Source organism: Triturus cristatus, chromosome 4_2, assembly GCF_964204655.1.
Source record: "Triturus cristatus chromosome 4_2, aTriCri1.1, whole genome shotgun sequence".
Taxonomy (NCBI): Eukaryota; Metazoa; Chordata; class Amphibia; order Caudata; family Salamandridae; genus Triturus; species Triturus cristatus.
In genome coordinates, this window is record NC_140586.1 from 831929507 (window position 1) to 831956819 (window position 27313).

At 48.1% G+C, this 27313-nt stretch overlaps 1 protein-coding gene across 2 annotated transcripts in view; it reads right to left on the reverse strand.

The window, feature by feature from the left end:
* The window catches only part of KIF2C (kinesin family member 2C), a 1365901-nt gene that overhangs the window by 949596 nt on the left and 388992 nt on the right, over positions 1–27313 (reverse strand). For both annotated transcript variants that reach the window (XM_085602797.1, XM_085602796.1), the window contains one exon: positions 22562–22678. In XM_085602797.1, coding sequence (XP_085458923.1) covers positions 22562–22678 — 117 coding nt within the window. The remainder of the gene's footprint in view (positions 1–22561; positions 22679–27313) is intronic.

Consider the following 27313-nt stretch of genomic DNA (forward strand, 5'->3'; position numbering starts at 1 on the left):
GCGGGATCAGTGGACTAGGGACGGCCTTGAGCTGGACGATGAAGATTGGCAATATGCCGTCTCCTCTCCTAAGGAGGTCGCGATGCCCGCCAGACTATGGCTGGTCCAGCTTAAGATACTGCACAGAGTCTACGTCACTGGGCCCCGGCTGGTCCATATGGGTTTTTCCGAGGATGGGCTATGTAAGAGGGGCTGCGGGATGGTGGGCACCTTTCTACATATCATATGGGAGTGCGGTGTGATTGCGGACTTTTGGAAGCGGATTCACGTTGTGATGCAGGAGGTCACGGGTATAGTACTGCACCCAGAGGCGCGGCGCTGTCTTTTGAATGTGTGGGGTCCTACAGATTATGACGCAGCGCAGACTCAATGGGCGACCCTAGGCAATATGGTGGCTAAGCGAGATATAGCACGACTGTGGGGATCTCATAGCCCGCCCACCCTGGATGCATGGAAGGACAACATGGACTGGAGCATGTTTCGGGAGAAAACGGTGTATAGTGCACGGGGGAGGCCTAAGAAATGGCATAAGGTATGGGGAAGTTGGAACCAATATAGGGGGGGGCATATGTCTGCCTCCTGCCATTGAACCGCCAGAGGAGCAACTTTCCCCCTAGCCTCACTTCCGACTTGGGTCTTTCTGATGCACCTCCGTTAGAATGTTAGTGCCTCTGCTTCTCCCTCATCCTCCCGATCGGTGGCTTTGATTTGATGTTGGAAATGGGGCGGCGCCCCCGCTGGGAACTGGCACGAATTTGTGGTGTATACTGCCTTGCTTGTTGTGTTTATTGTAGGTAGTTTTCAAAAATGAAACCTTTGTCATTATCCTGCATTAGAGATATGGAGGACTTCATGTGTTGACTGATTAGCTGCCGAACCTCCGGGATGTCGGCTGAATAGCTGTGTATCTGATTTATACGAATAAAGGTTTTTAAAAAAAAAAAAAGAATTACGCCCGGGCAGAAAAATGAGCCTGTTTGATCACATTCTAGTGCATAATTTAGTTTTTTCTCCTTTGGGTGTTGTCACCAAAACAGAGGAGGGCGAGTTCAGGTTGATCCATAATCTATCGGCACCTAGGGGCAACTCGCCGAATGATGTTATCAGTGATGAAATTTGTAGTGTGAAATACGCATCATTTGATCAGGCCATGGAAATGCTTAGGGGGCTGGGCCCTGGCGCTTTACTGGCAAAATCGGATATTGAATCAGCGTGGTCTTTTACCAGTTCACCCAGATGACTCACTTGCTAGGCTTTACATTTCAAGAAAAATTCTACATGGAAATGTGTATGCCCATGGGTTGCTCGGTCTCCTGCACCTATTTTGAAAAATTCAGTTCATTTTTGGAATGGGTTTTTAGACGTGTGACCGGGCACCAGTTTGTCATGTACTATCTGGATGACTCTTATCCTGGGGTCGGCCGGCTCTCAGAAGTGTGCATGGGCATTGCAGGAATTCTGCACACTCATGCGGGCTTTTGGGGTTCCCCTGGCACCAGGATAGACAGTTGGACCAGCAACAACGATAGAATTCTTAGGTATTGAGCTAGATTCAGTCCAAGGGTGTTTCCACTTGCCAGAATTCAGAGCAGCCTTACAACAATGCCTGGCCAAGGATAAGGTTACCTTGCATCAGTTGCAGCAAACAGTAGGACAGTTGAACTTCACCCTTAGAGTGATTACAATGGCACACCCATTCTCCCGCTCCATCGCCCAGGCCATGACTGGGATTCAAGAAAAGCACCATCAAACCAGGCTGTCGGCTGAGGTTAGGCAGGACATGCGGATTTGGATGGCATTCCTGCAGGACTTAAACAGCAGGGTGGTCTGGCGCGGTCCACCCACTACCTCTAAAAGTTAGGTTTATAGACTGAAGCTGCGGGTAGTGTGGGATTTGGTGCCATACTTAGCAATGAGTGGGTGGCGCAACAGTGGCCAGACGCATGGGTGCAGAATGGATTACCGGCTAACATTGGCTTCTTAGAATTGTTTCCTATCTGGGTGGCCTTAATGGTATGGCCTGACAGACTGCGTAACCAATCAGTAAACGGCAGGGTGGTCTGGCGCGGTCCACCCACTACCTCTAAAAGTTAGGTTTATAGACTGAAGCTGCGGGTAGTGTGGGATTTGGTGCCATACTTAGCAATGAGTGGGTGGCGCAACAGTGGCCAGACGCATGGGTGCAGAATGGATTACCGGATAACATTGGCTTCTTAGAATTGTTTCCTATCTGGGTGGCCTTAATGGTATGGCCTGACAGACTGCGTAACCAATCTGTAGTATTTTGGTCTGACATGACTGTGGTGGAATGCATCAATCAGCAAGCAGCGAGGTGTAAAATGAACCTTGGCCTGTTAAAAGAGATAGTCCTCTTGTGTATGAAAGAACATACGGTTTAAGTCTAAATATGTGCCAGGTGTGTTAAATAATGCTGCTGATGCACTCATGCGCTTCAAGATGCAGGTCTTCAGAACACACCTCCCTTCTGCAGAAGCGAACCCAACACCTTTCCCAGAAGAACTTTGGCGGATTGGTGCCCCCAACTGCCGAACCTCGTGGCAGCTAGCCTAGCCCCCAGGACCAGGAAAGCCTATGAAGGGGTGTGTTGGGCATATTGTACTTTCTTGGGAATGGATTGGGCAGAATGGCATTCCCCAAGGGCACTGCTACGTTACTTAGGCGTTTTACATGAGGAGGGGCACTCAGTGGCAGCAGCCAAGCGCCACGTGGCAGCGATATCTTTCTTCGCCCGAACCAGGGACAAGGGGGATCCCACTATTAGCTTCACAGTCAGGAAGGCTTTAAAGGGTTGGCAGCGCATCCAGGGAACAACACCCGAATCGAGACGTCCAATTGGAGTGGAGCTGCTAGCAGCCTTACTGGGGACGCTTGGCGCTGTCTGCAACACCAAAGGGGAAGCTTTATTATTCAGGGCGGCTTTTTCACCTGCCTTTTATGGCGCATTTCGCATTGGGGAATTGGTCGCCCAGAATAAGCAGGATACACAAGGGGGTTTGCAGTTAGACCATGCAAAAGTACATGGCGACGCCCTAGTAATCGCCATTAAGAAGTCCACAACTGACCAAGAGGCCCGCGGTGAGGGGTTAGTTTTGCATCAAGCACATGGCAATCCATGCTGCACTGTAGCACAATTGGAAGCATTGTTGGGGCATAGACCTCATACAGGGGGTGGGATACGATTAATTCATGCAGATGGTACCGGTCACCCGGTTTCAGTTTAAGAGGGTCATGGATATGGCAGTTAAGCAGCCAGGTTTAGAGCCTGGTCGCTTTGGAACCCATTCTTTTAGAATAGGGGCTGTGACAGAGGCAACAGCAAGGGGGTTACACAGCAGCAATGTCAAGAGAATTGGGAGATGGTCCTCCAATTGTTACAAATGCTATGTGCGGCTTCACAGGATGTAAGTGGGCTGTGTGCACTGTACTGATGAGTGTCTTTCTGCTTAATCTCTACAGTTTCTCGAACCTGTCACGCAGGGGGAAACTGGCGTCGGATCATCCGAAACTAACGAAGCAAGGACATGCACCTCTGCCAGAGTCAGGAGCACAGGTGGTTTGGGTTATAGGCCATTCATATGTGAAACGTTTAAAGGCATTTTTCTTTTCAGGGAACTACATACACAGGGCGGAGCAGGCTGGTTTAAAGGTCTCATTCCATAGGAGGGGGGGGGGGGCCTTTGAGTCAGTGCAGGGGTTTTGTAGGGGATTTGTTGAGCAAAAGGGGTCCCCATCCAGATATCATTATCTTACACCTAGGAGGGAATGATCTGGTGAATCTGGGTAGAAGAGGGCCAGTGGAATCCATAATAACAGGAGGTGGGTTGGTTAGCAAAAGCATGCCAGAGATGCACCATTGCATGGTCGCAATTGGTACCTACATGGCAATGGAAGGGGGGTGGGCGGGAGCCTGTGACTGCACTGAACCACCCGGTAAGACGTATCAACAACAAGATAGAGGTTGTTAGGTCTCCTCAGTTACAGACGATCGCCCACGGGTGCATCAGGGGGGACCAGTGCTTCTTAAAAGACCGGGTCCACTTATCAACGGTGGGTAATGCAATCCGCTCGGAGAATCTGCTGGCAAGGTTAGTGGGCTTGAAAAGCAGGGCATGACCTCCTAGGTAGCATGTGGGGGACGTGGGGGGGGGGTGGTCAGATAGTCGGGCAACTATGCTGGCCTGTGGCAGTAAGGTCATGATTGGTGAGCAGTAAATTTAAGGTCCTTGGGGCGCAGCGCCATTCTTGAATGGGGTCGCCCAAGGGGGAGGGAAAAGTCGTCCCTCCTAGAACTCCAGGGGCAGTTAGAGCATTTTTGGCTGTATGGGTGCAGGGGAGGGTGGAGTTACGCTTTTCCTAGGCTGTTTGGCCACCCCGCACGTGCACAATGGCACCAGTAAAGGGCGCAGAACTGCAAGGGCCCCTGAAGGAGATAGTGTACAGAGCGTACAGGTGTAACTGGGGGGCGGGGGGGTGAGAGCGTACCCTCACGGTGAACGGGCCCTCTGCGCATGCGCACTCCGGCGGGAGGGCAGGGCTTAATTGATAAGGATCCGACACCAGTTATTGACCTTGCCGTAGGCTCAAGCATGGATACGCAGAAAATGATTGCCATTATGATTATGGATGATGTTATGCTTAGATTAGGATAGGAATAACTTGTATTAGAGTTATGTTAAGGATAGCCATCTGATATCTGTACATATCAAATGTAATCAAATGTCAATTATATGATTGTCGGAGTAATTTTGTAAATATTATTCATGGTTTGATTAATTTTGTTAATAAATACGGCCGGGGTTATCTACGACCCCCTTTTCCAACTAAACTCTTGTTCTTGATATTGTGTGGGTCTTGACAAGGGAGGAGGGGGTATAGGTAGTACCAGGCCATATCCCCCTGTCTCAAGAACAAGGGCTAATACCTTATTTCCCCTCCGAGCCTCCTCTTTGCCCTCTATCCCCGTCTGGCAAGCTAGGAAACCCCATCCAATGTATGAATTGCACAGGGTAAATGCCCAATTCCAGCATCATTACGTAACTGCACTGTGTGATCCTGGGCAAATATCATGATTTGCTCCTCATCAACCCATATCATCGATAAGCGCAGGGTCGCACACTCTTGTCAAGGGAAACGCCCACTACGCCATTCAATGTCTTAATTGGCCAGCATGAAACCCAAAAATCTGCAACAAATCCGGTACCCCTACGTGAACAAACTGATCCTGAGCCGATACCGTTTTACCGCAGCTTCTCATTTGACCACTTGTACACTCTTGTAGTCATTTTAAAGCACAGTTGCACATTTATTTACACGTCCCTTTCAACATAATTGGTATGGACATGTACGGGGCACACTCCTACCTTTGCCTACACTCTTGACGACTTGTAAGTTAGGCATTAACATTTCTTCAGCCACTCACCCACAGACATTTACAACCCATTAATTAACACGTTACTTTAAGACGCACACGTCTATATTCCTACACGTACCTTAGCCCTTACACCCTGAATTGCATACCCCATATTTGCTCAATCATCCCCGATACCCCACCACTCACATGCTCCCTTCCCACTCCACACAACCATCAATCCTCTACAATACACATCCATCAGCCGTGCCCCTCCTCCATACAGACTCCAGTCCCTGACAAGGCATTCCCGCACCACGCAGCACTAGGCCCTCTCAATCAGCAGCATGCAAGGGACCACTCTGCAAACCCTTCTACCGCAGGAAATCGTACCTCTCTGCACTGCCCGCCCTAAACAGTAACAGACCAGGTATATTCCCACACACAGTACTGACTCAGGGTGAACTGAGTAACCTCCCCTGATCCACTTTACTCTGCACAAAGAACCAGCCGTGGTCTCCTGCGTCCCCTCAATTGCATACCCTCAAAACTCAACAGCACAATAACTGACGTTTTAAAGTCCGCCTGGCAAAGGTTCCCTGTAAGCACTGAGGCGCAACATGATTTCTAACAAACTGTTTTGGCAACTGTGAAAACACAAGAAACCCAACCATCCCACTAAATCCTCCTAAATAATCGCATCCCTTATGTACTGCGCACCTCCACCTCCCACCCCTTGCACCGTTTACAATAGCACCACATGTGCCAAAAGAACAGCACTCTGCCTAGTATCCTATCCACCCCAAGGCCATACAGCTCCCTTAGCCCCCCCCCCCCATGCAACTCCCACTCTTCACATTAGCCGCAGCAGCACCACCTCCCTGCAGAATCCAGTTGATCAGTAGCACTTTGCTTGTCGGAGCCTCTAGTTTCAATTTCCTTATTATAAGTATGGACCTGCAAATTCCAGAATGCATAGCGCTGTAGGGTAAAGCATCAGAACTGGCTAAAGGGGGCAATGCCTCAACACACAAATCCATGCCACACAACGCATTTAAAATATATCTCATAAAAAGCCACGTAATTCAACTCTACACACTTCCCCCGCCCCCTCCACACCTTTCCCTCGATACGAGATAATTACAAACCAATAAAATAAGCGCCACATAATTCCATTCCTCTCCATGTCACAAAATTCCACTTAATATAATACCACTCAGCTACATAATTCTAATCTAGATAATTTGATTACACATAATTGAGCTCCAACCTACATAATTACACTTCACACCACATTATACATCTCCACTCTATTCCAAAACCATAGTGTGTATATATATATATATATATATATATATATATATATATATATATATTTTTTTTTCTTCTTTTCCAACTTTGCAACATGCCACATATTTACACTCCACACCCATGCCACACATTTCCACACCATGCCACATACCATTCCAAAGTATGCCACATAAAGTCACATATTTCAACTCTACATAGTTACACTCTACACAATACCACATATATCCATTATATGCGAAATTGCTACATAAATATACCCCGCATCATGCCACATAATTCAAATCAGCATAATTCAACTCCACATATTTCCATTCCACACCATTAAACTCCACAACACACCATATACATCCAATACACACCACAGAATTTTACATCCTGACGCAAAATTCAACAGCACACCACATATTTCCACTACATGCCACGCCACAACATGCATACAATTACAAATAATCACACTGCATGACCCACAATCCCACTACACACAATACCATACAATTACTATACTCCACGACAAACTATTCCAATCCAACCCACATAATTCCACTCCACACCACACCACATACATCCACTTCAGTCCAAACTTCCATGTGCTCCTGTTGCTAATTGGACACCTGCATCTGGTTACAAGTCTGAGCTGCTGGATACTATTTTGTACTTTCATTGCAACAACGCCTTCCACTCTAATAGCAGCTATGGTGTCTGATGCATTGTGTGTCCTATATGTGGTGCGTGAGGCTCAGGGATGGGAGTTTCTGCCCTTGGTCTGTCTCTAAAGACGATTTTTTAAACTGTCTGTCCCCATCTCATCTATATAGAACATTAATTACGCACACTATCAAAGCCAATTGGTCTGGCGTTGTCCACCAGCATTTCTGCTTTGCCCATGCTAGTTTGTCATGGTTTTTGAAAAACTTTATTGTTGGGGATAATTCCGGGCCCTTAATCTAAAACAATATATTGGCTAAAAGCAAAATATGGGTTTCAAAAAGTACACCTACCATTATTTATCAATACTTAACATTTGTGGTAGAGGCATGCATGCTAAATGCTGGTGGTAAATGCATTGTGTGGTAAAGGCACCATTATAAACGCTGTTTACCCCTTCACAGAGAAAACTCGTGAATGACTCCGCCCCAGACCCATGGGCTTCTAAAAGGCATGGACTTGTCTCACAATGCAAGTACGCTAGGGTCCCATGTCTTTTCACGACTGCTTACAACACAAAAGTGAATCGGATTGAGCAGTCAATTCACTCCAAGAGATATTGTAAGAAACTGGCTCTATATATACACCACACCAAAATGAGGTATAGTGTGTATAGAGTCCAAGTGTCCACCGAGGTAGGCAGAGGTTAAAGCTAGATAGAACCTTACTCTCCGATTGCAAAAGTTTGGTCGGCAAGTAAGGCAGTATCAGAGAACAGTGTTAAGCATTTGATGTACACACTCAGTCAGCAAATGAATTCACACATAAGAACTGAACTCCAGGCCAACTGTTTTTGTATAAAAATATACTGTTTATTTTTAGAACCAAGCAACCCTGGCACAGGTAAGCCTTAAATACTTTTCAGTAATAAGTTACTGGATATAGAACAGTTTGAAAAAGCAATAGAAATTGTACTTGGTTTGATTTACAAAGGAGCGGTAGTATGCAACACTTAGCAAATACAGTACATTGAAATGAATAGGCTTTTTCAATAAATTACAGGTAAGTTACTTTTCACATTAATTTTCTAACTCAGTGCTGGATACCTAGATTCAGAACTGGGACATTTCCTGCAAACAAGTAAACGCGTTTTGGTTATTTGTACGATATTTAAAGAATATTTTTAGATTTCAAAACTCCACACTTAGAAACTTTTTGGAGTAAAAGTGTCAATGTTCTATGGAGGGAAAACAGGTTAACGGTTATCAGATAAGTAATCGACTGTGGGAGTTAAGGTTCTGGGGTTAGACTCAGGGGTCCCCCAGGGTCAGTGATGCACTGTTGCACCCTCACTGGGGAGGCCGGGTGCAGAGTGAGGAGGCCCGATGTTATCCAATGGGGGATAAGGGGCCTCCGGTTGGTGAACGCTGGCAAGCAGGCCACTGGGTTGTGGGAGCAAAGCTCCTAGGGTTAAAGTCAGGGCAAATGGGGAAAGAAACTAGCACAAAAGGTGCACCCTCAGCAGCACTGGGGTTGCTGGGTGCAGAGTGTTTCGACGTCGGTCGCCCTGTTTTCTATAGAGTACCTCCAGTTTGCAGTGCTTTTGCAGACAGGGAGAAGGACTTCTGGGTACAACCACCACTTGGAGGTAACTTGGGAAATTAAGGGTTGGTTAGGCACCGCCGGTTTAGGCACACAAGGCCGTGGGGAGTATGGTGCAGTGGTGCCTTTTGGGGTCGGATCTTCTCATCTGCTCCTGGTCGCGGTTAGGGGTGGACTTCTGGATTTAGGCTGCAGGCCTCGGCTATAGGCTTGAGGCAGGTCAGGGGGTCGCCGGATCTCGGGTCAGGATCGCCAGGGTGACCTCCTCGTGGTGTTTTTCCACTCGAGCTCGGGCCGGGTTAGGCGGGTGCAGAGTGGGCTGGATTCGCAGTCTCTGGCTGGCACCAGAAGCTGCAGTTTTAACAAATCAGGTGCTCACGGAAGATGCAGTCTTTAGAAGTGAAGGCAGGCATGTCCTCCGGGTTTGACGTTGCTGGCTGCAGAACATACTGTGATATCACAGGAGAAGGATTGAGGGGGGAGACAGGCTGGTAGGGCTGGGGCCAAGTCAGTGGGCGTCGTCCTCGTTAGATCTGCACGGCTCTTCAGTCCTCATCTTTGTCTGGATCTGAAGAAGCAAGTTTCAGGGTGCCCCGTAAATACTAATTTTAGGGGCGTTACAGGTAGGTAGAGGGCAGAGACCGATGGGTCTCTTCCCTGGGGTGGGTACACCCCCTATTCTGCCACTCCAGTGGGAGGGGGGCAGGAGCCTGTCCCTGGTTGGCTGGGTCCCCCCATCCTCAAGATGGCGGGGACTCTAGGTTGTGCTTCACCTCACCTCCCCCCACCTGAGGGGTGGAGTTGGCAGAGGTGGGCACACCTCTATTCCTCACTTTTTTTTCCTGCCGATTTTCCTGCCCAAAGTGGGAGGTAGAACCAGTGGGGACCAGTTGCGGAAAGCAGCAAATGGTCTGGAGAGGCTCACAAAGGCCTTTGAAGCTTCTCGCCTTCGTGAACCCTGCCCATCCTGGGGAAGGAGGCTGGACACCTCGTCCTAGGATGTGCATTGTTTCAGGCCCCCCGAGAGCAGGAGCTCTCGAACCAGGAATCCAGAAACATGTCTGGTGGTGGGAGCCTAGGCAGCCATTCAGTGATGTCACTAGAAGTTGGTCGAGTTTCAGGGGGCATCTCTAAACTGCCCTCTGTTGTCCATTTTACATTAAATCCCCCTCTGGCATCAGTGCAGGTTTTATGTGCTGAGAAGTTGGATACCAAACTTCGCAGTCTTCAGTGTAGCCATTATGGTGTGGAGTTCGTAATGACAACCTCCCAGCACCATATACTCTTAATGGCAGCACTGCACTTAGTGCCCAGGAATGGAATTGGGCACTGTAGGGGTACAGGGCTCATGCACCTGTACCCTCCCCCTGGCATAGGGCACCCCACTAGAGGGGCGACTGATGTATGCCATGGCAGTGGTTTGTGGTACACAGGGATGTTAACAAGACACGCAGCCTGCAAAAAAAAAAAAAAGTGTGTGTGTGTGTGTGTGTGTGTGTGTGTGTGTGTGTGTGTGTGTGTGTGTGTGTGTGTGTGTGTGTGTGTGTGTGTGTGTGTGTGTGTGTGTGTGTGTGTGTGTGTGTGTGTGTGTGTGTGTGTGTGTGTGTGTGTGTGTGTGTGTGTGTGTGTGTGTGTGTGTGTGTGTGTGTGTGTGTGTGTGTGTGTGTGTGTGTGTGTGTGTGTGTGTGTGTGTGTGTGTGTGTGTGTGTGTGTGTGTGTGTGTGTGTGTGTGTGTGTGTGTGTGTGTGTGTGTGTGTGTGTGTGTGTGTGTGTGTGTGTGTTTCTCTCTCTCTATAAGGGTGGCAAAATAAATGCTGCAGGCCTTCTCTGGTCACTGTGCCCTGGGTACCTGTGGTACCGTTAACCAGGGGTTGACATGTGGACAGATGCCAACTGGGTTTAGGCTTCAATGCTGTTTTAGGGAAGGAACATAAGCCCTGGGTCCCCGATTAGCAGGAGCCCAGAGTACACTCAAAGAACATCAGCAATTCAGCAAAAAGTGGGGGCATACCATGCAAGAAAGAGGGCACTTTCTCACACAACCCCCCCGCCCGCCCGCAAGATCTGTGAGGGAAGTCACAATGGACCCATAGCCCTTCACAAGCCTCCTGTAGTATCCAGTCAAGCCAAGGAATGTCCGGACTTTGGTTTGGGTGGTTGGAGCTGCCCAGTCCAGGATGGCCTGGATCTTGGGCTGTAAGGGCTGTACCTGGCCTCCACCAACAAGGTGCCCAAGTACACCACAGTGCCCTGCCCTATCTGGCATTTGGATACCTTGATAGTTAGGCCTTCAGTTTGCAGGGCTTTTAAAACCTTCCCAAGGTGGATCAGGTGATCCTGCCAGGTGGAACTAAAGACAGCAATATCATCAAGATAAGCTGCACTAAAGGACTCCAACCCAGCAAGGACTTGATTCAGCAACCTCTGGAAAGTGGCAAGGGCATTCTTTAAACCAAATGGCATAATAGTGTACTGAGAATGCCCATCAGATGTGGAGAATGCGGTTTGCTCCAGGGACCATGCCAATCTGCTAGGACCCTGCAGTTAAGTCAAAGGTACTTCGAAATTTGTCTGCCCCAATTTGTCTATCAACTCATCTGCTCTTGGGATAGGATGAGCCCTCTATAGTCCACACAGAACCTCATTTCTCTTTCCACCCTGTGGATGAGGTTTGCGGACTAGAACCACTGGACTGGCCCAGGGGCTCTCAGAGGGTTCAATTAACAGGTCAACTAAGTAGGTGACCTCACTTTCTCTAGGATAGGGTAAGGGCCACTCCATCTGTCCTGGAGTGCCCTTGGTGCCACTGGCTCCAAAACCCACACCTTTTACCCAGGTTGAAATTCAGCCACTGCAGCTTTTTGGTCATACCAGTGCTTCTGAAGCTCCTGGCTGGCCTCAAGATGTTTGGATGCCTTTACCATGTACTCAGCCATTCTGGACCTTAGGCCAAGCACATAGTCCACAATATCTTGTTTGGGTTCTTCGAGATGCTCCTCCAAACCCTCTTTTACAAGACAGAGTGGTCACCTCACAGGATGGCCAAACAGAAGTTCAAAGGGGGAAAAGCTTACTCCCTTTAGTGGCACTTCGCTGTAAGCAAAAAGCAGGCATGGTAAGAGGACATCCCTTCTCCTTTTGAGTTTCTCAAGGAGACCCATAATCATACCTTTCAGTGTTTTGCTGAATCTCTCAACAATGCCATTGGTTTGTGGGAGATAGGGTGTAGTAAACTTGTACTGTCCTCCACACTCCTTCCACATGTGTTTGAAGTAAGCAGACATGAAGTTAGAACCTCTGTCTGAAACCACCTCCTTAGCAAACCCTACCCTGGTCAAGACACCAATGGGGGCCTTGGCTACTGCAGGAGCTGTAGTAGTCCGAAGTGGAATTGCTTCAGGGTACCTAGTGGCATGATCCACTACCACTAGAATGAATTGGTTACCTGAGGCTGTGGGAGGTTCAAGTGGAACCACTATGTCCACACTAACCCTTTCAAAGGGAACCCCCACCACAGTCAGTGTTTTCGGAGGGGCATTGGGTTGCCACCTGTCTTGCCAGCGGCCTGAAAGTTAACAGGAGCGGACACACTCCTTCACCTCTTGGTGCAACTGGGGCCAGTAAAAGTGTCTAACTAGCCTTTCCCAACTCTTAGTTTGGCCCAGATGTCAACCTAGGGGGATGTCATACGCTAAAGTTAGGAGGAACTCCCTGTACTTCTGTGGCACTACCACTCTCCTGGTGGCTCAAGGATTGGGGTCTCTTGCCTCAGTGTACAGTAATCCCTTTTCCCAATACACTCTGTGGGTACCAGTGACATCTCTTTGCTTCTGAAACAGCTTCCTGCCTCAGGCTTTTAAGAGTGGGGCAGTCCTGCTGCCCCAGGCACAGCTCTTCCCTAGAGGGTCCCCATGGGCCTAAGAGTTCAACCTGGTAAGGGTCAAGCTCCGTAGGCTCAGTTCCCTCTGGGGCGTCCAAGTCCTCTTCCTGAGGAGAGGGATCTTGATCCTTTTGCTGAATAGTAGCTGGTTCACCAGTCTTCATACCTTTTCTCTAGGTAGGTTAGCACATTCTTTCCGGCTCCAACACAATTTTTTCACCCTGCCTTTTGCTCTGCGCTCTTGTTTTTACACACACCAATTCAGGGATTTCAAGCATTTCTGCAGTGGCTTTTAGTTCAACCTCGGCCCAGGCGGAGGTTTCTAGGTCATTGCCGAGCAGACATGCAGCTGGTAGCTTTGGAGAGACCACTACCTGTTTCAAGCCAGTAAACCCCCTCCCCCCCCAGTCTAATGTCACCATAGCCCATGCATGATTAGTGGCAACACGGTCAGCATTGGTGACTCGGTAAGTAGGTCCAATCAAATATTGCAAAGGGGAAACCAGTGCGTCTCTCACCTTAGTGACTCTGGCACCTGTATCCCTCAGAGCCTCTGTGAGAAGTTGGCCGGATATATGATGTCACTAATTCTAGTGTACACCAAGTATCAGTCCAAACAACCCTTATGGTGATTGGTTGTAAAGTCAACCTTATAGACCAGCTATCCTAGTGGTAGCATGGACAAGAGCAGTCTTAGGCTAAACTCTGTATGGCATGTGAAGCCAGCTGTTATACCATATGTAATCCCTTGAATACCAAATGAAAGGACACCACAACAGATATATATAAAAATAGAATGTATTTATTCTAGTCAAACCCTCAGCACTCTTTGAGATTCGAGGTAAGTACAACACAGTCTTATTTAAGCATACATTAAGTCACACAGGTAAGTAATACAGTTAGGCCCTAGGGGCCACGCAAACCATATACTAAGTAAGTGGTATAAGAACCACTGTTACAAGCACAGGATAGGCCTAGGGAATTGCTGGGGCTACACTATACTACCAAAGGTTAGGAAGTGGGAGGCCCACGGGATTCAGGTGCAGAGTGGAAACACTCACGCGTAATGCGTAAAAGTCGATAGAAATAGTAGTTATTAGAAATTAACAGTTTTAGGACACTTCTGGAATAGCTAGGAGTTCGAGACTTGGAAACTAGACCCTAGGATAGTCAATACCCTTGTGAGCACCGGAGTACTCAAGTTACCTAGCCCACGGGCTGCGGGTGCATAGGTGTGAACTTGCGTCGGGTTTCGTCGTTGACTCCTATGGATGCCTGAAGGAAAGTTGCTGACAGGCAGTCAGTGAAGAGTGTCCGGTGGATCCCAAGGATGGAATCAAGAAGGAAGGATACCTGCAAGCAGAAGGGACAGAGTCTAGGTCACCAGCCAGGAGCCGGGAAGGAACCAGGAAGGAACCAGGCGATGTCGTGCAGATGCAGGTGAAGAGGTGAAGCTTGTCGCAGCAGAGACGGGTACCAGGGGGCGTCGAGGACGACCAGGACCAGGAGGCGAGCTGTCCCACGAAGGCTCTTGCTGTCGGCGGCGATGTCGAGTTAGGACCCAACAAGCCTTGGCAAGAGGAACCCACGCAGAATGGAGGACTTGCTTCTGGTGCAGACCAGGAAGGTCTCTTTCACAGAGGAGCAAGTGCAAGATGAAATCAAAGGTTCGTAGTCGCAGAGGTCACTAGCCAACGGGCCAGCAACCGGACAACACGTCGAGCAACTCAGGTGCAGAAGGGCCCCACGCAGAACACGTGAAGTGTGGGGAGCTGATCTTTGCAGATGGTGCTCTGGATGGGGGCTTCTCAATTCCCCAAGCACAGCCTCGAGGAAGCCTCAGAAGTCACGCTAGTCAGTTACTAGCCACTTTTCCCAAGTCGCCGGTCCCACGTCCCTCGTCGCCTCCACGGGTCTCAGCTTGGCTGTAGAAGTGGATCTGGTTCAGAGGTGTCTGGAAGTCCCGGCGCTGGTCAGTCTCTGCTGTCGTATCTCGTAGAATCAGTCGCAAAGCAAGCAGCGGTCGCTGGATGGTGCCTGGTTGCCCAGGGTGGTCACTCCTTGGCCACAAGGGAGATTCTTCAGTCTTCTTCCGGAGGTCGAATGTCCAGAGTTTCTGTTCAAGTTGCAGATTTAGGATAATCTAATTTGCAGGGCTCAGCTACCTACTGATATACTGGGCTAGTGGGCTGGGCTACCTGCAAGGTCCCTCCTATGGGTGGGACCAGGCAGGGGATTGGCTACACCCCCTTTCCTTTGTCCAGTTTCACGGCAGAGCTGAGGCTGGAGTGCCCCAGCACCGGTTTGAACTGGACTATGCATGGAGCACCTTGTGTGCCCCAGGCATGTCTCATTCCTTTCAGCCCTCCCTGCCCCAATACACTAAAGGCTGTCTGGGGAGGTGCTAGCACCTCCCCAAGCAGGAAACCTATTGTCCAGGCCTCCCTGGCTGGGAGGGCTCCCAGCTGCAGGAGGTCAGACTCGTGTCTGTGGCAGCAGCATCCATTTTGTGATGCTGAGGCTTTGGTCAGAGTTAAACAGCAAAGTAGGATTTTAACATGTCTCTCCCTCTAGAAGGGGAGAATAATATCCTCATCACCAGAAATGGTATGGGGGTATTATTCCAAAGTGTTAAAGACACCTTACACGACATGTTTTGATAAAGCCAAACCATAGTTACCATAACCGTTTAAGATTATAAGGTACTTTAAGAGTATATGGTAGGCTATATCATAGAACAGCTATAAGGACATGGTTCCGAAAGCTGCAGACAGGCTCAGCTCATGCTAGAGCACCATCTCACATGTTACCAAGCACTCTGCCTCCAGGATTGTTAAGGCCTGCCATAGGAGTGGCTGATAGGTACACATGTGTCTATATATAAGGTAGATATAGGTATACTATATCTAAGCAAGGGGTGATTACGTGACCTTGCCCCAGCTGAGTGATCAGCCAGTTGTGTCTGATTGGAAGGCCAGACCAGTGGTGGCATAATACATGCTGCAGCCCCTGGGAGGCCTAGGGTACACCTATGCCCTGGGTACCTAGGGTACACTGTACAGGGTCCAATAAGGTGATCCTTACCAATTGGGTATGTACCTAGGGTACATGGAGTCCATTTTAAAGAGAGCACACAGCCTGAGACCCTGAATGGCAGGATCTCAGGCCAACTAAGTCGAAAAACCAGCTAGACACTAGGCAAAACGTTGGGGGTAACCATAGTCAGATATCCATCTTCCTACAGCCTCTATCCTAGTTCCATTAATTCAAAAGGTAGTGTAAGTATTTCTTTAAGTTGGGTGGCCACACAGCTACAGTGGCAAACTCACTTCATCCTCTGAAACTAGACCTGCTTCAGTGTGCAACCTAATTTGCTCTGGGCACACACGGTTGATCCCATCTGGAGACTGCCTACACCAGGAGTAGCTGTAGTACTAGGGGCCTTCTTGCTAGGGAAAGCCTCGTCTCTAGGTAAATGTCCCAACTTACTACAGTTGTTACACCAGGCCTTTGCAGGATCAAAGTTATTCCCCCTATAGGGCTGTGGAGTATAGGGAGTGTTTTGGGACCTAGCCCCCTGTGCAGGTTTTAGGGCCCTTTAGAAGACTCAGAAGTTTTATCTTGGGGATTCTCACCACCTTTCACCTGGGGAGGTTTTGTAACCCCTTTCTTTAGGTCACCCCCCAATGGTAGTCTTGGTCACTAGTCTTGACCCAGTGGTCTACTTTCTTTTGCAATTCTTGGGGAGAAATTAGACCCAGGTCTACCAAATGCTGATGTAACTTCATTTGTGCAATTACTTAAAATATGTTCCTTCATAAACAAATTGTAAAGTCCGGTCAAGTCATGCACACTGTGTTCCAGTTAACCAACCATCTAGTGTCTTTACGGAGTAGTCTACAAATTCAATCCAGGGCTGGTTCTGGGTTTTGTGAGCCCCCCTGAAAATAATTCTGTACTCCTCAGTTGTGAGTCCAAATCCCTCAGAGTTCTCTTCATGAAGTCATAAGACCCAGCATCTGGCCCAGAAAGGGCCAGGAGTCTGCCCCTGCAGTGAACAGAGAAGTTCCCACAGGAGTGCCCCCAAGAGAGGTTTTTTCACCTTTCTCTTGTCACAAGCCCTCTCAAAGGCTGTGAACCATTTAGTGATGGATGTCATCACCCTCCTCAAATTCAGGGACAATCCCTATGGGGATTTTAGGATCTTAAGATTGCTCTTTGTCCTTGTTTGGATTGCTGCCGCTATTGATGGGTGCTAACCCCATCTCCTTTCTTTTTCTTGAGCCAGGAGTCTGGACTCTAGATCAAATCTTTTGGCCAGCCTGGCTAAAAGGCTGTTCTCATTGAGGCTGCCCTCAATGTCCTCACCAGGACCTGAAGCACCTGCGTGGCCTCTAGGTCCCCAGAGGTTAACTCTTGGAAGTTCATTGGGCCTCAACACTCTGCACCCGGCCGCCCCAGTGCTGCTGAGGGTGCACAGTGCATCACTGACCCTGGGGGACCCCCGAGTCTAACCCCAGAACCTTCACTCCCACAGTCGATTAATTACCTGATAACCGTTATCTTGTTTTTCCTCCATAGGATAACATTGACACTTTTTCTCCAAAAAGTTTCTAATTGTGGAGTTTTGAAATCTAAAAATATTCTTTAAAAATTGACATATAACCAAAAGGCGTTTACTTACTTGTTTGCAGGAAATGTCCCAGTGCTGAATCTAGGTATCCAGCACTGAGTTAGAAAGGCAACGTGAAAAGTAACTTACCTGCAATTTACTGTAAAAGCCTATTCATTTCAAAATACTGCTCCAAAAGCACCAACATTAAACTGGATATATAACAGAACGTTGGATAATTGAGTGCACTAAGAAACAACATATTTCATTAGTACACAGGGATGTGTGCCATGTCGACTCTTCACTTTGTTCTGCACCAAGACACGCAGCCTGCAAAAGGCAGTGTGCGAGTGGCAGGGTACAGGGCCTCTAAGGGTGGCACAATAAGTGCAGCAGCCTTTAGAGGCCTTCTATGGTCACAGTGCCCTGGGTACCTGTGGTACCATTTACAAGGGGCTGACATGTGGCCAGAGATGCCAAGTGGGTTTAGCCTTCAATGCAGTTTTAGAGAAGGAACATAGGTCTTGGGTACCTGATTAGCAGGAGCCCAGGGCACACTCAAAGAACATCCGCAATTCAGCAAAAAGTGAGGGCATAAAATGCAAGAAAGAGGGCACTTTCACAGGTATTGACAGTGCTATTGAATTATTTGCAAAATAATTTAACTGACTTATCTGAGCATAACTGAACCTTACTCAGTTTGTTTGAAAGATGCCTCGAGAAAAATCAGCCACGGGACCTCCAGAGCATATGGTGTAATAGTTAAGTCAAGTCATGAACCCAGTCATTACTAACGAAGCATTTTGCAGAGTATATAAAAATATTCAGTAGGGAGTTTTGTTGAGCAAAGTCTTGATCCTTACCACTGGGCATCCATACCGCACTTTTTACTCCAGTACTGGACCAAACATTTCTTTGCAGTTTGTGGGTGGCAATGGTGACCTTTTTCATGCTTTCCTGTTTTATTTTTTCTGTCATCTCCCTTCTGCTGCTTATAAGGATGCTTTAAGTCATAAACCAAATCAGACCCAGTCACCAAGTTTTGTCTACACGAATGCCCCAGGCGTGCAGAACTCGAATCTCAAGGCACACCAAGTCAGTTGTGAGTAGCTCATCTAGGCTTTGCATTCTGGTGCTTGCAGTCCTGGGTCAGCCACTCACACCTGGCAGGAAACCATCAGGCGGGACCCGCCAATGCGAATGTTTTCCAATAATAGAAAGGCGGGGCCGGCATCGGCCACGCCGAAGATATGGTGGGCGTGCCGGCCCCCGATGACCTTACCGGGGCGGGCCTGTCGCGCGCTTGGATGACACGACAGGTGTGCCCCCGCCCGTAAATTGGATTAAGGCCTGGAGCGTGACCCGGAAGTGATGGAAAGCACTTCCGGGTCACGCACGGTGGCCAACGCCAGGCCAGTTAGAACTGGCCTGGCTGGGAAAAATAAAAGGCTGGGGAGCGGCGGAGTCTGCCTCTTTGCTCGCCGCTCCCTCAGCCGGCCACTAGTGATACCAGCCTCGCTAGGAGGCTGTGTGCGTTGGTAGGATGCTCCGTAGTAGGGGCAGCAGCCTACACAGAACCTATCCCAGAGCATGTTGGTCAGGTATGGGTGGTTCATGGATTCCATGATATGCTTATGGGAGATTTTGGGGGCCTGTAGGGCACTAACTGGGTAGTCTTCCAATGGTACAGTTACACTGGCACTGAATATCAGAGTCTGTGGCAACATGTTACATCGTGATGCGAACAATCAAGGCCATTTAGTGGCTCCCAGACGGTATGTCAATTTAGTCTGATTCAGTCAGCCCTAGCATTGTTAACCGACACTAGGGGGAGGGGGGGCTGACTACGCTTGGGTAGAACGGTAGTAATACCTCTCACTGAAGTGGAAGGGTTGACACGTCTATGCCTACACCTCGGCAGAGTCTCCAGAGATTCCGATAGAGGGGAGGCTAGCTAGGGTTTTACACCTGCGGACTATAGAAAGTAAGGATGGAAATCTTCAGGGAGAATCTTCTTGCATAGTTAAGGGAGGTGTAGGGACAGGGCATGACCTTTCTGGGTGGTTTCTTGGGGGGGCCTGATAGTCTGGCAACTATGCAGGCCTGTGGTGGTAAGGTCATGATTGGTGAGCAGTAAATTGAAGGTCCTTAGGGGGCGGCGCCATTCTTGAATGGGGTCGCCCAAGGGGTAGGGACAAGTGGTCTCTCCTAGAACTCCTGGGGCAGTTACAGCCGATTGGCTGGATGGGTGCGGGGTAGGGGGGAGTTACGCTTTCCGGTAGGCTGCTTGGCCACCCCGCACGTGCACAATGGCGCAAATGAAACGGCGCATAACTGCAAGGGCCCCATTATGGAGATAATCTACAGGGCGTACGGGGGTGGCCGGGGGGGGGGGTTGGAAGTACCCCTCATGGTGAACGGGCCCCCTGCGCATGCGCACCCCGGTTGGAGTGCGTGCATAATATGATAAGGATCTGGTGCCAGTTATTGACCTTGCCGTAGGCTCACAATAGGGATACGCAGAAAATAAAAATAATTAAATAGTTATTATGATTATTGATGATGGTAGGTTTAGATTCGGATAGAAAAACCTTGTATTAGAGATATGTTAACGTTAGCCATCTGACATCTGCCACTGTAATCAATGTAATGTAATGGTTTTCTGCGTATTGTGTAAATATTGTATATTAAATTTGTTTTAAAAATTTCATGTAAATAAATACGGCCGGGGGTTTACGACCCCTAATCCAAAATTCTTCTCATGTGATCTTGGTATTGACAGAGGAAGAGGGGGTTAAGGTAGTTCCTGGCCATAAAGGGATTTGCAAAGGAGTAGGTTTTTCTTTTCTTCATTTAAGGTACCCCGACTAATACATGCACTCAACGCAGGCATCTGTATTCAACCTTCAAGTCAAACGTGCAGTAAAAGGGGCCGACTCAGCCTTCCATCCTTCTAGAGTGAAAATAGTTATTCAAATGATTTTCTAATTCCTGATTAAAGGATAGATGGGATTCAGTACACTCTACCCTACTCTACTATGCACTTTGTCACTGCACCACTGTATTCTGCAGCACTGCACTCTCGCCAATGCATCAACTCTACGTCACTGTATGCCACTCTACTCTACATCACGCCAATCAACTCCACTCTAATCTATTCTATTCTAATCTGCATCACTGCACCCCACCCACTGCACTCCACACCTCTGCACCTTACCCTGCACCTCTTCGCTCTTCCCTACACCTCTCCTCTATCCTGCACCACTCCACAATGCACAATACCATTCCACATAATTAAGTACCTCAAACACAATCTCACTCTACATATTTCCATGACAGTTAATTCCATTTAATTACTATCCAGAATTCCACAGCACAACATTGCCTCATATTTCCACTACAAAACTTCGCACCACACAATTCCACAAGGCAATATTCCACAATTCCAAAACAACCCATCTTTACCTCACACTTCCATCAACCCTGTCATCTCTTTCACATACACCCACACCCCCTCATTTCTCCCTCCCACTACCACTATCCCCTCTAATCACCCAGCTCTACTGCGGCCCTCTCATCGCTCCGTCTCTACTCTACAGCCTGCTTACATACTACCTGCCTATACCTCCTCGTGCTTTGCACTGGTCCACCTCTCACCTCCAACCCCTCAGGGTATCCTCCCACTCATCCCCCCTCTCCCTCACATACCTTTCTCTCGCTCACTCATGCACTCTTCCCACCTCTCTCATATGGTTCACTTCAGGTCTTCGAGCACAGTTTCTTTACTGTGCCTTTTCAAGATTTCCGTCCCTCAAACCCCTGCTCTTACTCTTTTTAGGGTGTCTTCTGCATACTCACAAGATCCCTCATTATGAGTCTATGGCCTCCTATCCCCTTCATGCTCTCTTTCATACATACTCTTTCTGGAGTTCATTCACCACTTCCCCCCTCTCTACCATCCTTTCCATCTATTCTGTGCAGCTCTCATCCCTATCTGTTCATCATGCCACAATTCCACTACACAAATACAATACACACCACACAATTCCACAACTAACAATCCAATTCAACCCACATAATTTCACACCACTTACATCCACTCCACAAAAATGGGCAGTTATGTACGCCAATAGCTTAAACTCTTGCAAATGCAAGACCTATTGCATTGCAAATGCATGTTGCTTTTGTAAACCAATAGGCTTGCTCTTGTGTCTGGCAACGCTGCCATATTTCCTACCTTCCAATGGACTCACTTACCTATTCTATTCAAGATTAGGGCAACTGAATTGGACACCTTTGTAAGAAGGGGGGGTGGAGGGGGACCGGATTATCTTGCAGTGTGAATACATTTGACACCTTAGCAGCCTTCTTTAGCAATCCTAACTAGGATTCGTAAACTTGGGACTGTATAACTAGCTGCCAGGAATAAGACATGGCCACAATAGCAAGGAAAAGGGATTTTATGTTTAAATCATTGATTATTCATTTTACTTTTAGGCGCTCACGAAAGTTGGGCGATATCTGTGTGAAAAAGAGACAATGTTCCTGCAGCCATTATTTTGTAAAGTATTTCACAAAGGTGCACACAATGCTTAAGGTCTGCAAATTTCCTATAGTGGCCAGTCAGAATTGCACTTACATGGGCATGTATCCTTTGGAATTTCTCAACTCGCCTTGAAGAATTAACAAGGTAAGCTAAGGGGTGCTTTTCCAAAAGCATCACCACAGTACTAAATGATTTTCTAATGACATCAGATGTTGGCTTCTGGCCAAGATGCCTTCCCACCATGAAAAAAAAAAAAAATAGTTCTCGGTAGAACTATTGCGAGCGGTTTCTTCACAGACCTCATTATAACAACTCAATTCTGAAGCTACATCAGATAGCATAAAGTGGCAGATTAGGCCAAGGAGGAAAATAGTCTTCGTCATTGCCACAATGTGGCTACAAAGGCGGTAGGAGTATTTCTGCTTTAAGATGTGGCTTCAAAACGTAAGAAGGAATTTAGTATAGTGTGCAAAAATTGGATGCAATATGCAAACAAATTAACATTCAAGTGACTTGGAAAGAAGAAACTGACAGGGAGGTCCAACTAAATAAGGCATTCATCTTAAATGCACTTTTCTTAAACAATGTTCAATGTACCTTGAGTTTGCAAACTGCTTCGATTTATAGGCAACTGTTCCTCCACAAAATCAGTCCCACGAGAAGGAGCTTGAGAATCGCCAACACCATTCTGTCTAGAAGTCCGTGTTTTTACAGCTGTAGGAAAGAGTACAATAAATCATGTGGTTACAAAAGTATTCCATTTATTAGATGAAACACGGACAACAAAGTTACTTGTGATCTTAGTTCTTTTATTCTAGCCTTTGCTCAACTCTAACAATTGAAACTGGCCCTACGTTGCTTGTATTCTTCAGGGAGCACCTAGCTTGGCACTTTGGGCTGAACTGTTCAGCTGGATTTACATATGGCTGGGTACAAACCGAGGTGGCTTGATGGACGAAAAATGAAGGACTGGGATGTGGCCCCAACGATTGCCAGCGGCTGAAAGTTTCTTAAATCACTCGATTGCCGAGCCGTCTTGGCACTAAGATAGCAGATATAGGAAAGCCCAGGAATAGAAGGTTGTTACTTAGCAGAGAAGAGCCAAGTTTTCAGACAGGCTCGAAAGTGTGTGTGGACCGATAGGCAACTAGTTCAATAGTTTGGGAGCATTTTGTCTAGACTCTAGGGACCTTAGCCAATGCTTGGTTTGCTGACCTCAGGGAGCGACTCAGTGTACCATTGGAATAATTTGATACTCTGTGGGTCCTCCACCATGTAAGGTTTTATAAACCAAACAAAGCGCCTTGAATTCAGTTCACTCCTTGACAGGGAGCCAGTGAAGTTTTCTAATGGCCCCAGACTTATGGCTATATTTTGGAAAGTTCAGTAGAGCCCGGGCAGCTGCGTTCTGTAAGGATTGCAATTTGTACAATTGTCTCTTATCCGCCCCAAGATAAAGAGCATTGCAATAATCAATTCGAGACACAACGATTGCGATCACCACTGTTTTCCTCAACTCCATCGGGAGAAACGGTAAGATCTTCCGCAAAATTCTTAAAGTGAAGTAGCACGCGGAGGTAACCTGATTTATCTGTCCCATAAAGCTGAACTGGGTGTCAAACACCACACCCAGGTTTCTCATTTTGGTTACAGGGAGTGGACCTGCTCCTGCCTCTGCCGGCCACCAGTCAGGGTTCCATATGGGAGCGGAACTCCATCACCTCCGTCTTCTGAGTATTCAATTTCAGTTAACTGAGGTTCATCCATTGAATAATATGGGCCAGACAGTTGTGAAACCTGGCTGAGAGTACATTTCCTGAAGAGGATATGCAAATTATGATTTGTGTCTCATCGGCATATGTCACAAGCGAAAAGCCATGGTGCTTAACCAGTTTCTCCAGTGGAGTCACATATATATTAAACAGTGTGGGTGAAAGAGCTGAGCCCTGAGGGACTACGCACGGAAGATGGAAATTGTCTGACTTAAGATTATCCCAGCAGATCTTATGTTCGCTCCCCGTCAGTAAGGAGATAAGAAGGGCCAGAGCGGAATCCTGAATCCCGATTGCCCCCAGCCGTCGCGTGCGAACGGAATTGTTCACCGTTTTGAACGCGGCGGATAGATCAAACAGGATCAGGACCGTCCTACCACCTCTGTCATTTTGCCATCGAAGTTCCACCGTGGCCATGACTAGTGCGGACTCAGTAGAGTGGTTGGACCAAAAGCCATGTTGAGCGCTGTCCAGTAGGTTATTCGAGTCAAGGTAGTCATTTAATTCATTCTTTAAGGCTTTCTCCAGAAGCTTAGCCGCCAAAGGCAGGCAGGAAATGGAGAAGTAGTTGGTGACGTCATGGGGGTGCAGGGAGGGTTTCTTTATGATAGGCCTAATGCAAGCCTTCTTCCACACTGACAAAGTCAACGGACTTCATGATGGTGTTTAGTAGAGGGGCAAGAGTAAGACTGATTAGGTTCAAGACTCCATGAATGTCTGGGGGACATGGATCATCTGGAGAGCCAGACTTTATGGTCAGCAAAAGATTATTCGCAGAATGAACCGTAACAGGTGAGAAACTGGCCAAATGATTGGAGATTGCTGGCCCTTGTTCCAGTTTGTCATGGGGTAAGGTTTGGGGGGCAGAACCTGTCCCCTCTAGTACGGTGCAAATTGATTGAATTTTGATTTGGAAGAAAGACGCCATTTTGTCAATTAGGGTTTGATCAGAACTGAACTGGGTTTTGTGTGGGAGTGTAAATCGTGCCGAGACCGTTTTAAAGAGCTCTTTAGTGGAGTTCTTAGACATTTCTATTTTCTTGGTGTAGAATTCCTCCTTTGCCCCAATACTGGTAGCTTTGTATTCCGTTCGATCCTGGTTATAGTGATTTTTACCTTCTACGCTGTAGTCTATCCTCCAAATGCGTTCTAGGCGTCTGCACTTCGATTTCAGAGCATTTACGTCTGCAGAATACCAGGGGGTGGTGGCTCTGTGCCTTCTTTGGTTGATCAATCTCATGGGGACAACTTTATCTATAGCGGATCTAATCCAAAAGTCATAGCTGGCGGCATACAGATTGGGATTGCATGTTAGCAGAAGTACATTGTTGCCTAACAGATTAGCTAGGGTGTCAGAGTTGCTATTCCACCAAGATAGAGTGGAAATTGGTGGTGGGCGCTCTACCGGCGAGGATGAAGTCTGTGTAGCGGGTAAAGTGAAGAATATTGCCCTATGGTCTGTCCATGTAAGTGGCAGAATCTTTTCAATTACAATGGTGGCCTGGTTGGTAAAAATACCATCAAGTGTGTGGAGCGCTTTATGTGTGGGACCTTCGACTATCTGTGACAAGCCAAAACCTTCCAGGTTGTCAAGTAGTGTTCTAGTCGAAGAGTTTGTAAGAAGCTCCAACCAAATGTAAATTAAAATCGCCTAATTTAGTAAACTAGGAAGTGTCTAGGCAGGACTCCAGCACAGTAATCCTGTATGAAAGGGGCCTTAGAACCGGAAAGTCTATAGGAGGGGCAGACCAGGGAAGGAGAGCTTGTTATTCATTTTAATGTTCAATGACATAGCTTCAGCTAGAATTCGGTTCTGTATATGATAGCAATACCTCCACCCAATTGTCCATCACTTTGTTCCTGTTTCAGTGGACACCCTAAGTGTGACAGGAATGCCCAGACATGGGTGCCAAGCTCACAATGCCACTGGAATCCAGCTATACCTGGCCGGTGAGCCCTTATGAAGGCGAAACTGGTGAGCGTGGCTTTCATGAGCAAGAAGGTGGACGGATTCTAACACGCTCCATAGTACACCAAGCTTATCTGTACTTTAAATCTCCAATGTGACGCCATCCAATAGCTCGGGGCACACCTGCTGAATCCCCGGGACGACCAGGCCATGCTGGTGCATCAGGAGAGGCCGTTGGACCTGTTCTAGAGCTCTGTGCTGGCTTTGAAGCGAGACTGGCAAATGTGTTGCCTGCAACGTGCATCGAACATGGCACATTGCAGGGAGGAACCAGATTGACGCTGCAGTGAACTGGGGTGGAGCGCCGCTCCCCTGGACACCTAGTTTCGATTGGGGAACGCTGCTGCGCTTGGCTCTGTGCTCTATGGATTGGAAGACGCTGGAGTGAGCTGGCAGGGCTGCGCAGGAGGAGCTATCAGCCGTAACGACTACCTGCGATGAGATTTCGTGACCGCACTACTGGAGGCTGGTACCTGGGTCCAGGAGCCCATCGGAGTGCCGTCTCAAGAGATGCGCACCGGCAATTGAGTTGTGGAGCAGGCAATGGAAGAGGCCAACTGGCTATATATCTGCCGGTTTATATTGGGATACTCGATCCCGCCGCGCCTGAACATCGGGACCGGTGCAGTCCCCAGAGTTTCTTGGCCTACTCCAGGCCTGGTATGCTCCATGACACCGGTTGCCGTTACCAGAAGACGGCAGGGGAGGACTGAAAGCTTAGGCAGCTGACTAAATGCTAACAGGGCTATAGCTTGCAGACAAATAGGGCCGCACTAATCTGAGACTTGTCAGGTGTACTATTCCCCCCCCCCCCCACCTTCATGGAGTGCATCGCGGAATATGCCCTTGTTCTCTTCCCCCTTAAACCCCCCCCCCCACTGACCTTAAGGTCTGAGTGACTCGCCCCAGCTGGGGAAGAGGTGCGATTTGAAAGCACCTTAATGCACACCCTACCGCTGGACACCAGTGTAACTGGCCCCCACTACAGTAGTCTGCAGGACTGTGTTCTGGAATGAGCCACTCAAGGGCCCCACAGTACCCTTAAGCACAACTCATGTGGACCAGACATGTTACATGAGATATTCTAACCTTCCTTTAATTCATTGAGACGACAGTCACAAACCAGGGAAAAGGCAGCACAGCTGCATGCGACGCCGGCACCATTCTGAAAATAAGATGCTATGTCGTGAGCCCCCCACGCTTCTTGTGCGCATCAGGCTTCTGGGCATTATGGTGGTGAAATCGAAGGCAGATGCTGCATGAACACGCACCACCTTCACGCTGTCCCAGCGTTGCAAGTCACTACCGCACCACAAAGTCACATATGCAAGACTATATACGGCAGATATCTGCCAGAGGCAGCTAGACTGTCCCCCAAAACATTGAAATGGGGCATACCAGAAGAGCTGGCCCCAGAACATCCTCACAGTCTTCCTCAGTGATGGAGACAGACCAGCAAGACTCCCAAATTCAGCAGAACCCAGTACCGGAGGACAGATTTGATGCAATACTTCAAGCCACTGAGCATCCAGAGTTGCCCTGGAATCTAAAATTGATAGTGTGACGACAGACCTCCCTCCTCCATGCGGACCACAGGAAATCTGACCC